Source organism: Oryctolagus cuniculus, chromosome 14 (assembly GCF_964237555.1).
Source record: "Oryctolagus cuniculus chromosome 14, mOryCun1.1, whole genome shotgun sequence".
Classification (NCBI taxonomy): domain Eukaryota; kingdom Metazoa; phylum Chordata; class Mammalia; order Lagomorpha; family Leporidae; genus Oryctolagus; species Oryctolagus cuniculus.
In genome coordinates, this window is record NC_091445.1 from 39333161 (window position 1) to 39346617 (window position 13457).

At 47.1% G+C, this 13457-nt stretch overlaps 1 protein-coding gene across 2 annotated transcripts in view; it reads right to left on the bottom strand.

Moving 5' to 3' along the window:
* Positions 1-9630: 9630 nt before the first annotated feature.
* Positions 9631-13457, bottom strand: part of MCCC2 (methylcrotonyl-CoA carboxylase subunit 2) — a 73077-nt gene continuing 69250 nt past the window's right edge. For both annotated transcript variants that reach the window (XM_002721104.5, XM_051833261.2), the window contains one exon: positions 9631-10526. In XM_002721104.5, the coding sequence (XP_002721150.1) occupies positions 10409-10526 (118 nt within the window). In that variant the 3' untranslated portion in view covers positions 9631-10408. The remainder of the gene's footprint in view (positions 10527-13457) is intronic.

Below are 13457 nucleotides of genomic sequence, written 5' to 3' on the forward strand. Positions count from 1 at the left end.
CACCGGATGTCTGGGGACGAGGAGCTATCTCCATCGCCCATGTGTTTGTTTAATTGAAAGGAGACTGACACATTCATGAACCTAATTCAATTGTGACATGGATCTGTCTGATCAAAAGCAATCTCTGGATGGAATTGGAGAACATCATGCTAAGGCAAACAAACCAGACACAGAAAGACAAATACTGCGTGATTCCACTTCTGTGAAATAGAGGCCAGTCCGCAGGACCGCGAGTAGAAGACTGGCTACCAGGGGCTGCAGCCGAGGGGGAAAGGGTGGTTTTGCTGGCTGGGTGCCGTTTCAATTTTGGATGATGATAAAGTTCTGGAGACGGACAATGGTGATGATTGCGCAGTGTCACACGCTGAAAGCCACTGAATTGCACGCTTAAAATGGTTACAAAGGCATGTTTCGTGGTAGATACATTCTACCACAATTTTAAAAATTCAAAAGAAAGAAGAGTCTTCAGTTTTCAGCCATCCATGTTGGTGACAAATATTCCTTTTTTAAAAAAGTCTAATCACAGTTGGTTGGAAATGAAGAAGTGACAGGAGTCCGCGGAGACCGATTGCCTCTGTTGAACCCGCTGAAAAGCTACAACACCTGCACCAGAGCATGAAGAAATGACTCGGGACGCGATCCTGTGGAAGCGAACTGGCAGCTGCTCTCAGGGCCCGTTACGTAAAATACTTCCGTTAGGGCTGTTTGGTTTTGCTCTGCCCATCACCGTGGATAAATTTCATTAGGAACTTTCGGCTCCTGGCACCCACTTCCATCCGTGAGCCTGAACTCAGGTGGATGCAGAGAGCAAAATCAGGCAAACTTCTTCTGGTCTGTGAGCTATACCTAGAAAGTTCAGACACGACCTGAAAGTTAGGATTTCAAACCCGTGGAAGTATCTTCAAGTAACAAATTGCCTCACTGTGAATCTGCGGGTGTAGCCTTCCCCTGTGAAGGTCTCAGCTGTGGTTGCACCTTGGAATCACACAGGAGAGCTTTAAAAATGACTGCTCCCCGGCCCAACCGCAAGAATGTCTGATTCCTCCTGGAGTCTTGCCAGGGCGTTAGGATCTTTCCTGCTAGAAGTCCCCCAGGGGGACTCACAGGCAGCCCAGGCTACGTGAACCCTTAACTGCACTCCACGCTGACAATGATGGCAAGAAATGTGCAATCACCTAACGAAAAATACCCAACAGTAATAAGATCTGCAAGTGTATCTTTGAGTCCTGAAACTTCAGAGCTAGGAAGGAATTCAGAGATTATGTACAGCAGTGGTTCTCAAAGTGTGGGCCCTGGACTGGCTTGTTAGAAATGCACTGTCCAGGGGCCGTCACTGTGGCATAGTGGGTAAAGCTGCCGCCTGCATTACTGGCATCCCATAAGGGCACTGGTTCAAGACCCGGCTGCTCCACTTCCGATCCAGCTCTCTGCTATGTCCTGGGAAAGCAGTAGAAGATGGCCCAAGTTCTTGGGCCCCTGAACCCATGTGGGAGACCCGGAAGAAGCTCCTGGCTCCTGACTTTGGATTGGCGCAGCTCTAGCCATTGCAGCCATCTGGGGAGTGAACTGGCAGATGGAAGATCTCTCTCTCTCTTTCTCTCTCTCTCTCTGCCTCTCCTTCTCTCTGTGTGTAACTCTTTCAAGTAAATAAATAAATCTTAAAAAAAAAAAAATGCAGTCCAGAGCCCAGCACAGAGACCGAGTGTGAGCCAGCACCCTGTGTTCTGAGAAGCCTTCTCAGAGAGGCTGATGCAAGCCGAAGCTGGAGAACCATTGTTCAAGAGAGTCTGAACAATGTCCCACCACACCCCAAAGTTTCTGATGCAAGCAAGTTTTAATTATATGTTTGAAATTTACTTCTTAACTATGTGAAAGGTAGAGAGAGTCAGAGATCAATTTTCTATCTGCTGATTTATGCCCCAAATGCCCACAATAGCCAAGCTAAACCTGCTCAAAGCTCGCAAACCTGAACTCGATCCAGGTCTCCCATGTGGGTGGTAGAGACCCTAGCACTTCAGCCGTGACCTGCTGCCTCCCAGGGTACACACAGCAGGAAGCTGGAATCAAAAGCAGAGCCGGGGCTCCAACCCAGGCACTCCATATGGGATACGAACATCCCAAGTGGTGTCTTTGCTACACCAAATGCCCACCCTCAAGCATATATTTTTTAAAGATTTATTTATTTATTTATTTGAAAGTCAGAGTTACAGAGAGACAGAGAGAGAGAGAGAGAGAGAGAGAGAGGTCTTCCATCTGTTGGTTCACTCCCCAAATGGCCTCAGTGGCCGGAGCTGGATCCATCTGAAGCCAGAAGCCAGGAGCTTCTCCCAGGTCTCCCATGCAGGTGCAGGGGCCCCAAGCACTTGGGCCATTTTCTACTGCCTTCCTAGGCCACAGCAGAGAGCTAGATCGGAAGTGGAGCAGCCAGGATTTGAACCGGTGCCCATATGGGATGCCGGCACTGCTGGCAGCAGCTTTACCTGCTATGCCATAGTGCCGGCCCCCCAAGCATATTTTTAAGCCTCCTCAGTTGATTTTACAGGAAACCAGGCGGCAGATCACTAATCTAGCCCCACCCCTGTATTAAGAGATGAAGGGAAGCTCGCCTAAGAGTAGACAGCTAGTTAGTGCCACCAGCAGGTCAAGGAGCCAAATCCCTCGATTCCAAATTAAGCCCCATTTCTCTTACTCATGGATGCTAAATCCATTCTGAGTCCCATTAGACAACAATGTTCCTTTACTATTTCTATATCCTTAATGGTGCAAAGAGGACGCTTGAAGACTGGCCACATTAATATCAGACAAAGTTTGGAGCCAGCACTGTGGCGCAGCTGGTAAAGCCACTATCTGCAGTGCCGGCATCCCACAAGGGCACCAATTCATGTCCCGGCTGCTCCACTTCCAATCCAGCTCTCTGCTTTGGCCTGGAAAAGCAGGAAGTGGTTGGGCCCCTGCACCCACGTGGGTGACTTGGAAGAAGCTCCTGGCTCCTGGCTTCGCTTGGCCCAGCCCTGGCTGATGCGGCCATTAGGGGAGTGAACCAGAGAATGGAAGACTTCTCTCTGTCTGTTCTCTCTCTCTCTCTCTCTGTAACACTTTCAAACAAATAAATAAATCTTTAAAAAAAAAAAAAAGGACAAAGTTAAAAAAATGAAATTAAAGTATCAGTAGCTCCAAAATGCAAACAGGAGCCTCACATATATTTACAAACATCCGTGTAATAAATGCCAAGTGTTAGCACTTCACAAGGGACTGTGCACAATCTGATGACTTTCAGAAAAGATCCTCACTGTGGCCTTCAAGCGGCTCCAGAGGCCACTTCAGGCTACCTATGAAGTCACATCGCTCTGCCTTCTGTCTTTTCATGAGCGCCTCTCAATTATCCCAATGGAAGATTTTCCAGAGTTTTTGGCAGATTGCCAATTCAAAGTAGCCTAATGTCTCACTCAGTGATCTATTTCAGTGATCAAAAGGTTGCAGTAAATCAAGTTGCCTTGTGACAATTTTTTTTTTTTTTTTTGTAAATTTGAGAGGCAAAGAGAAAGGGACAGGAGCAGATGGAACCAGAGAGCAAGCTCCTGTTCACTGGTACACTCCCTAGGTGACCACAACAGCGGGCCAGGGCAAGGCCAGGGCCACAGCCGGAAACCAGGAACCCAACCCAAGTGTGCCACGTGGGTGGCAGGAACCCAGTTACTTGAGCGATTACCAAGTCTGCACCAGGAGGAAGCTGGAGCCAGAGCCAGCCCTTGAAGCCAACCACTCCTATGTGGGACTCAGGCGTCTAAACCGTGGGACAGCCGGATTAGCAGGTGCATCTTGAGTAGTGCCGAGGCTGGGGAGTCATGACGCACCTTTGAATGCCCTGTGTGTTTGAGAAACCCTTAGTTTCCTCTTCTGCCCCATCTATTCCACTCAGTGCCAATGTTCCATTGGCTTAGTTTCTGGAAAGTATTTTTTTTATTTGACAGGTAGAGTTTTAGACAGTGAGAGAGAGAGACAGAGAGAAAGGTCTTCCTTCCATTGGTTCACCACCCAAATGGCTGCTATGGCCAGCGCTGCGCCAATCCGAAGCCAGGAGCCAGGTGCTTCCTCCTGGTCTCCCATGCGGATGCAGGACCCAAGGACCTGGGTCATCCTCCACTGACCTCCCTCCCAGGCCACAGCAGAGAGCTGGACTGGAAGAGGAACAACCGGGACTAGAACCCGGCGTCCATGTGGGATGCCGGCGCCGCAAGGCAGAGGATCAACCAAGTGAGCCATGGCGCCAGCCCCCTGGAAAGTATTTTTTAAGGTTTATTTCATTTATTTGAAAGGCTGAGTTACAGAGAGAGGGAGAGGCAGAGAGAGAGAGATTTTTCATCCAAATGGCTGCAACAGCCAGGGCTGGACTAGGTGAAACCACAAGCCAGGAGCTTCTTACGGGTTTCCTACGTGGGTGCGGGGGCCCAAGAACTTGAACCATGGTCTGCTGTTTTCCCAGTCACATTAGTAGGGAGCTGACTCACAGGTGAAGCAGCCAGGACTCAAACCAGCACCTATATGGGATGCCGGCACTGCAGGCAACCTCTTAACCTGCTGTGCCACAAGCCGGAAAGTATTTTTTTTTTTTAATCAGGCAGTAAAGCCCTTTTACCAAAAGGCTTCCAAATATGGAGAAATTTACTAAAAGCCTGGACTTCCACAATAGCATACCAATAAGGGTTTGTTGATATATACATTAGAATCTGACTTTGGGGGCTGGCGCTGTGGCACAGCAGGTAAAGCTGCAGCCTGTAGTGCCAGCATCCCACTGGCACTTCCCAGAGAACCAGAGTCGGGAGGGGGACTGAGCAGCTGAAAAGAGTTCCCCCAAGTCGCTGACTCCATGCCACACAGGGCCAGCCTGCTGACCTCTGTCCATCTTCCCAAAGCTGGCCACAGGTTAGCCCCGTGAAGTTTCTTCATTTGAACAAATGGACTCTGACAGCAGGGAGAATGTATCAGCCCAGCAAACGGCTGCCACCCTGAGTCCCACTGAGCTGGCCGGGACACGCGTCCCTGTGCAATTAAAAAGATATCAGCACGCCCTGTGGCCCTCCCTCCTATCCTCACCCCTCAGCCCGAGACCAGGACCACTGACCAGCAGAGACAAGGGGATCTGGGGCAGTGGAGAGAGATGTGAGCATCTAGAAGGAAAACAGCTCCAAGGCCAGAGAGGCCGATTGTGGTCCCCTCCATCCTGCCTCACATTCACACTTCTTAGGGCTGATGGGTCCTGTCCTTCCACGACTATGACCTCCCATGCTGAGAACGTGTTGCTGTGACATGGTCACTTGACACAAATTTTAGCTCTACTAGAAGCTGTTTGAGTCTCAGAAGCACCAGGGTCACCATTACATCCAGTAAGCAATACTTGTCTCATAAAGGAACCCTTGTGGAGCACAACTTAACAACGTGTCTTCAAAGACTGTACACTTTGGGGCCGGCGCTATGGCGCAGCAATACCTGCCGTCTGCAATGTTGGCATCCCAAATGGGTGCCAGTTTGAGTCCCAGCTGCTCCACTTCCCATCCAGCTCTCTGCTATGGTCTGGGAAAGCAGTAGAAGATGGCCCAAGTCCTTGGACTCCTGCACCCATGCGGGAGATCCAGAGGAAGCTCCTGGCTCCTGGCTTCGGTCTGGCCCCACCCCATCTTTACAGCCATTTGGGGAGTGAAACAATGGTTGGAAGGTATCTCTCGGCCAGCGCTGCGGCTCAATAGGCTAATCCTCCACCTGCAGCGCCAGCACACTGGGTTCTAGTCCCACTTGGGGCACTGGATTCTATCCCAGTGGCTCCTCTTCCAGGCCAGCTCTCTGCTGTGGCCCCGGAGTGCAGTGGAGGATGGCCCAAGTGCTTGGGCCCTGCACCCCATGGGAGACCAGGAGAAGCACCAGCTCCTGGCTTCAGATCAGCGCGGTGCGCCGGCTGCAGCGCGCCGGCCGCAGCAGCCACTGGGGGGTGAACCAACGGAAAAGGAAGAGATGAATCAGAAGTGGAGCAGCCAGAATTCGAACCGGTGCCCTTATGGGATGCCGGCACTGCAGGCAATGGCTTTACCCGCTACGCCACAGCGCAAGCCCCCATCATGCTCATTCTTATTATGTGGTTGCAATCACAATGAAATCTCTATTAAAAGTTACAACACAAGAATCTGGAATACCGGCTAAGAATAAGTTGGGAGCCAGCGCTGTGGCTCCCAGCTCTCTGCTATGGCATGGGAAAGCAGTAGAAGATGGCCCACATGCTTGGGCCCCTGCAACCACGTAGGAAACCCAGAAGAAGCTCTTGGCTCCTGGCTTCAGATTGGCACAGCTCCAGCCATTGTGGCCAACTGGGGAGTAAACCAGGAGATGGAGGACCTCTCTCTCTGCCTCTCCTCTCTCTGTGTAACTCTTTCAAGTAAAATAGATAAATCTTAAAAAAAAAAAAAAAATCCTGCTTGGGATGCCCATTACCCATATTGGGAGTGCCTGGTTCAAGTCCTGACTCCTCCTTTTCTGACACAACTTCCTGCCAACATGTACCCTGAGAGCCAGCAGATGATGGTTCAAGTACTTGGGTCACTACCACCCCTGTGGGAGACGTGGATTGGGTTCTAGCCTCCTGGTTCCAGTCTGGCCCAGCCTTGGCTCTTGCAAGCATTTGGGGAGTGAACCAGTAGATGGAAGATATTTCTTTTTGCCTTTCAAATAAATTTTAATTTTTTAATTGAATGAAAAATAGCTATTATGAAAAAGCTATGCATGACTTTCAAAATTTCTTTGCACCAATTGCCTTCTAATTCCATTTTCCATGAACTTCTGAAGTACTCTTGCATTTGTACTTAAAAAGTGTAAGATTTTTAGAGAAATACTATAAATGATACTAGGCTATAATTATCTAGCTCATTTTATTTAGACAATTTTTTTTATTTTTCAAACATTTATTTATTTATTTATTTATTTGAAAGGCAGAATTGCAGAGGGGCGAGGCAGAGAGAAAAGTCTTCCATCCACTGGCTCACTCCCCCAGCGGCCGCAACGGCCAGAGTTCAGTTGATCTGAAGCCAGGAGCTTCTTCTGAGTCTCCCACCAGGGTGCAGGGGCCCAAGGACTTGGCCATTTTCTACTGCTTTCCTGGGCCATGGCAGAGAGCTGGGTTGGAAGTGGAGCAGCTGGGACTTGAACCAGCGCCCTTATGGGATGCCAGCACCGCAGGCAGAGGTTTTACCCGCTACACCACAGCACCAGACCCCTAGACATTCTAATCGGAAAACGTATTTCTTGAAACCTGACAAACAGAAATAATTGCCTCCATAATGAGAGGGGCATCTAGAGACTAAGAACTGGCAATTTTTTTTAAAGATTTATTTATTTGAAAGGCAGAGTCACAGAGAGAGGAGAGACAGAGAGATCTTCCATCCACTGGTTCTCTCCCCTAATGGCTGCAATGGCCAGAGCTGGCCAACCTGATGCCAGAAGCCAGGAGCTTCTTACAGGTCCCCCACACGGGTGTAGGGCCAAAGCACTTGGGCCATCTTCCACTGCTTTCCCAGTCCATAGCAGAGAGCTGGATCAGAAGTGGAGCAGCTGGGGCTGGGATACAACCAGCACCCATACTGGATGCCGGGCTATGGGGGGGGGGGGGGCTTAACCTGCTATGCTACAGTGCCAGTCCCTAAGTTACTTCTTAAAATTCTAAATAACTTGTATCATCTTGAAATTCATACTTACAATAGTGAAATTGGGGGAGGGGCTGCCTGTTTTAGTAAAAACAATTAAAAATGTTTATTATTGGATAAAATATACAAAATAATCTAAATGTGATTTTATTGATGACTGTGATTTTTCTAAAAGAGAAAGGCAAAAGCTTTCCTAAAACATCCATGAATCCCTGATCTGTGGATGGTTTCTACCAAGGGAATATCACCTATTCTGCTTAAGAAAAGCATTTTGTTGTCTAATATGGATGCATATTTTAATTGAAAATTTATTATAAGCTAGTATTTTAAAATAATGTGTTCCTGGGGCTGGCGCTGTGGCAAAGCAGGTAAGGCCGCTGCCTGCAGTGGTGGCATCCCATGTGGGCATCCATCCTGGCTAATCCAATTCTGATCCAGCTCTCTGCTATATCCTGGGAAAGCAGAAGATGGCCCAAGTGCTTGGGCCCCTGCACCCGCATGGGAGACCTGGAAGAAGCTCCTGGCTCTGGCTTCAGATTGGTGGAGCTCCAGCCGTTGCAGCCAATTGAGGAGTGAACTAACAGATGGAAGACCTCTCTCCCTCTCTCAGCCTCTCCTTTTCTCTCTGTGCAACTCTTTCAAAAAAATAAATAAATCTTAAAAAAGAAAAAAGGAAAGAATGTGTTCCTCCTGAAAATGCAACCGACTGCAGAATTGTGCTCTTCTATCTGTATGTTCCCTCCCCCCCAAAAAAATTGACTTTTTGATATGCAAATGCAGTCTCAATGGGACATCACACACAAATGTTTGAAATATTAACTTCATTAGGAAAACTGATAGTTGTATTGGGTCACATAATCGAACACCTAATCGTAAAGCTATGTTGTCTGAAGACATCAATTACAGTATGGATTTTTTTTCCTGCTCGTTCAATGAATACTGGAGCACTGACAAGCTCCAGGCACGGGAGACACGGGGTCAGCAGGAGGCCCCTTGCTCTCACGGGCAGTGTCACACCAAGTCATTGCAGAGTGCGCTTTACAAGGGCACCCAGAGGGAAGCTAAGCCAGTGCTGGCTGTGGCAGACATTCCTCAGTCAGAGGGGTTAAAGTGAAGAAGGAACTGCAAAGCAGTTCAAGCAGAGAGTACTGGAGACCCTAAGGAAGGGAGGATCCGGTGGGCTCGAAGAACTGGGAGAAGCCCACAATGACTGGAGTCACGCTCCTGTGAGAAGAGGAGTCCAGCAGATCACAGAGGGCTTTCGGGGTTTGGCACTTTGGGGCGGGGGGGGGGGGGGGAAGCTATTGTAATCCATAAGCTGTACTTTGGAAATTTATGTTCATTAAATAAAATAAAATAAAAAAATAAGAAACCATGAAGGGCTCTAAGTGGGAGGGTGGCATGGCCACAGGTGCACTTCTCTAACTCCAGAACAAGGGGCTCCCTGGACTAGGCTGGAGGCAGGCAGCCCGTGTCGAAGGCCTGTGGTGCTGAGAGGATTCGAGAGAGAGTTAGAAGGCAAAATCAGCAGGACTTGACGGCTGAGTGCACGGCTCCTCGAAGACACCCAGGGAGCGTGCATGAGAGACCTGGGAGACAGGCACGGCTGAGTTCAGAACTCAGTGCAGGACTCATCCGCACTTTGATGGCAACTGAAGCCAGCAGAGGGGCTAGAATGGCTTCACGGAAACAAATCAAGCCATGAGAAACTCATGCACTGTGCCAGGGGCCGGAGGCAGGGAAAATCGGGAGTTACCGTGAAATGGATGGGGAGTTTCACTTAGGGACGATGAGTGAATTCCAGAGACGGATGGCAGTGAAGGCTGCACAACAGTGCGAGGGTACTTAATGCACTGAACTGTACACGCAAAATGGTTCAAATGGTACATTTTATATATATGTATACATAAACCTTACTATAATAAAAAAGACAAAGAGACACTTCTGTGTTATTTTTATCTTTTATTAAGAATGTATTCATGTCTAATAAAATCAAAGCAAATAATGAAACAGAGAAGGATCAGTAAAGGAAGAGGCGCCTACACAGGAAACAAAGTGGCCCAGGAGGCTGGGAGAACACCTGGAGTGTTAGGTCAGGAGAGCTAAGGACAGCACTTCAGGGAGGTAGCATCCAACCGACTTGAATGCTGTGGAGCGAAGCCACACAAGGTCAAAAAGAACCCACGAGTTTCAGCAACATGGAGATCAAGGGTGACCTCAGAGAGCCACTGGTGAAAGAAGTCAGAGAGGAACAGAGTGAGGAGGGAGCAGGCTGACAGAGCCCGGAGTGCAGACAATGCACAGTATCCCCAGCCTGGGAAGCAGCAGGAGGGCGGCAGAAGGGGAGAGTAATAGACGGCTGAGATCAGGCATAATCAGCAACACAATCGTTTCAATGGAAATGAACTTCAACAACTAACTTCAATAATTTATACCATTTACAGGTTAAAGAGCTTTTCGTGCTGCTTGTAGGGCAGAAAGGATAACTGGAAATTATTCTCTTCATTCTGTGGGTGGCAAATTGATTTTCTTTAAGTAGCCTAAAAGGAATTAATATTCACCAAATAGATATCCTTGTTGATGTTTTTAAGGCAGAAAAGCACAATGAACTGTGCTAAAAAAATTTACTGTACTAGCCACATGTTCAAAAAGTGTAAAATCTTAAAGCTATTACATGTGCTAATTTCTGGTACATGTCCAGTGGAAAACACTTTATATTCTGGTTACATCCTGAAGATGCCAAACTCAGACTTCTGGATCGGTGCGTTGAGGGCGGCACTAATGCTGAGACCCAGGACCATTCTGGTGTCGACCGGATCAATAATGCCATCATCCCAGAGCCTGGCAAAAGAACACAATGTGAGCTGTGATGAATTTACCACCAAACCACCACTTATATACTCCAGGTAACACATGTATCCACAGGTCAACCTCTGTGTACCACAGTCAAGAGAGGGCACAGAGAGGAAAAGGAGACATTCGCACAGCCTTTGTCCCAGGCCATCACAGAATGCCACACAGAGATGAAGGCTTCACAAACTGCTCACTGCGTGGAATCTCAAAGGGATCCCTGGCTTACAAATATTTTTGCTTATTTCAGGAAAAACTCTCCTGTTCCTCTTTTGTCCACAACAATGTACAAATCAAGCTGCTGTATTTCTGTCAGTAATATGGAGACACGAGGATCCAGGTAATAACCTCAAATGAGGGGCCAGCATTGTGGTGCAGAGCTAAGCCTCCACTTGCAACGCCAGCATCCCAAATCAGAATACCACTTCGAGTCCTGCTGCTCTGCTTCTGATCCAACTTCCTGTTAACGCACCTAAGAAAGCAGCAGTGTTGGTCCAGGTAGTTGGGCCCCTGCCATCCATGTGGGAGACCAGGATGGAACTATGGGCTCCTGGACGCTATGGGACACTGGAGAGTGAACCAGAGGAGGGAAGATCTCTGTCTCCTTTCTCTCCTTCTCTCTATATTGCTCTGCCTTTCAAACAAATAATTCCTTAAAAAAAAATCTGAGTCTTTACTGGGAAAGGTGAATTCCCCCAAACTTTTAAGAAATTATACGAATTACTAAATAAGTTTCAGTATATTTTATCAATTAAAAAAACCTTAAATATTTTTGTCACAAAAAGACAAGTGCAGTTATAACTTTAAACTGTTTTCAGAAGAAACTTTTTTAAAGATTTATTTACTTATCTGAAAAATGAGTAAGAAATATTACTTTCAACGGTTATTAGTAGGTGGCATTTTTGCTTTCTTTAAACAATCTGCCTTCAATATCTGGACATGGCATGAATTATTAAACCATTCTTCCACTAACAGACATGAATCAAATCTCTGCTCATAAAATATTTATAACAGGGACCCTAAAGTATCAAGGGCCAAAAAGAAGAAAGTCACCCTTGAAATCTGTGACAGGTGCACGGCCCATCCTCCCCCCTCCCCCTGCCCCCAGCCTGCAGCACAAGGAGGAAAGGGCTGGTTAACCATGCTCATTAAGAAAGCAGCTCATCATATGAAATACACAAAACTTGTTCCCTTTATATAAATAAAATAAAAGATAGCTCATCTGCTGACTGCAAAAGCAGCTCAGCAGAAGTAAACAGCACACTGTGTGTGTAACATAGAAGGGTAGGGTAAGCACCAGAGGGCCCAGGACAGCTGACAGATAACCCTGCTCTCTGAAAAGACACATCCAGCCTTGTCCAAGCCTAATTAGGCCGCCGGTCAAGGAGTTTTATCGTTAAGCTGAGCTTTACTAAACTGGAGGAAGGCATGAAAATCCTTTCATGTGTGGCTGGCACTGTGGCGTAGTGGGATAAGCCTCCACCTGCACACCGGCATCCCATATAGACACCAGTTCATGTCCCAGATGCTCCTCTTCTGATCCAGCTCTCTGCTGTGGCCTGGGAAAGCAGTGGAAGATGGCCCAAGTGCTTGGGCCCCTGCACTCGCTATGGGCCCAGCTCCAGCCAATGCAGCCATTTGGGGAGTGAAGCAGTGGATGGAAGACCTTTCTCTCTGTCTCTCCCTCTCTCTTTAACTCTACCTTTTAAATAAATAAATAAAATCTTAAAAAAAAAAAGCAACTGGGGACAAAAATCAAATATACTTTAAAAAATAAAAAAAGAATAGAAAATCCTTGCATCTTTCAAAGTTGCTATCTCCTAACCACTAACTCAAAAGAAGGTTTTACTCATCTACAAATTAACAAAAAATCTGATTTTGATTTTTAAAGATTTATTTTTTTTTATTTGAAAGTCAGAGTTACAGAGAGAGATCTTTCATCTGAATCATTCCCCCAGATGACCACAATGGCCAGGGCAGGGCCAGGCTGAAGCCAGTAGCCAAGAGCTTCATCTGGGTCTCCCACATGGGAGGAGCAGGGGCCCAAGCACTTGGGCCATCTTCTGATGCCTTCCCAGGCCATTAGCAGGGAACTGGATTGAAAGTAGAGCAGCCGGGACTTGAACCAGTGCCCATATGGGATGCTAGCACTGCAGGAAGCGGCTTCACCTGCTACGCCATGGTGCCAGCCCCCAATAATCTGACTTTTGACATTAATTTCCAAATATAAAGTTGTATTTATGAAATGCATGAAGTTTGTATTCCTTAAATACAAGGTTTCTGAGAAAAAATAAATAAATCTCCAAAGATAAGCCTGTTTGGCCCATATGATCTCCTGCCTTGAATGTAATCCCCAAAACAATAATAATTTTAGTAAGAAAATAATAAAGGATGCAATCTTACTCAAGAGATGACTTATCTTAACCAGGGCTGAAAAACAAGTTAATAATGTCTTACCCAAGACAGGCTATTTTTCAAATTTAATATTCCAACAGTCCCTGCACATTTCAGTCAAAATCCTATGCAAGGGGCCAGAGTTTTGTCACTTGAGACACTTGTATTCCATAATGAAGTGTCTGGCTTCAAATCTTGGCTCTGCTTCCAACTCCAGCTCTTGCTGAAGCACATCCTGGGATGCAGAGGGCGATGTCTCAAATGTTGGGTCCCTGCCACACACATCAAAGACTGGATGGAGCTCCAGGCCGCTGGCTTCTGCCTGGCCCAGCCCTGGCTGCTGTAAACATGGGGGGAGTGGATGGGAAAAAATCTCTTTTCTGCATCTGTTTCTCTCTCCCTCCTGCTCCATCTGCCTTTTAAAAATAAATAAATAAATAATAAATAAATAAAATTTAAAAATCGTATGTGGACAAGAATTGTAGGTAACCTCACAATACAGACTTCGTCTTAAACCTTACATAGACT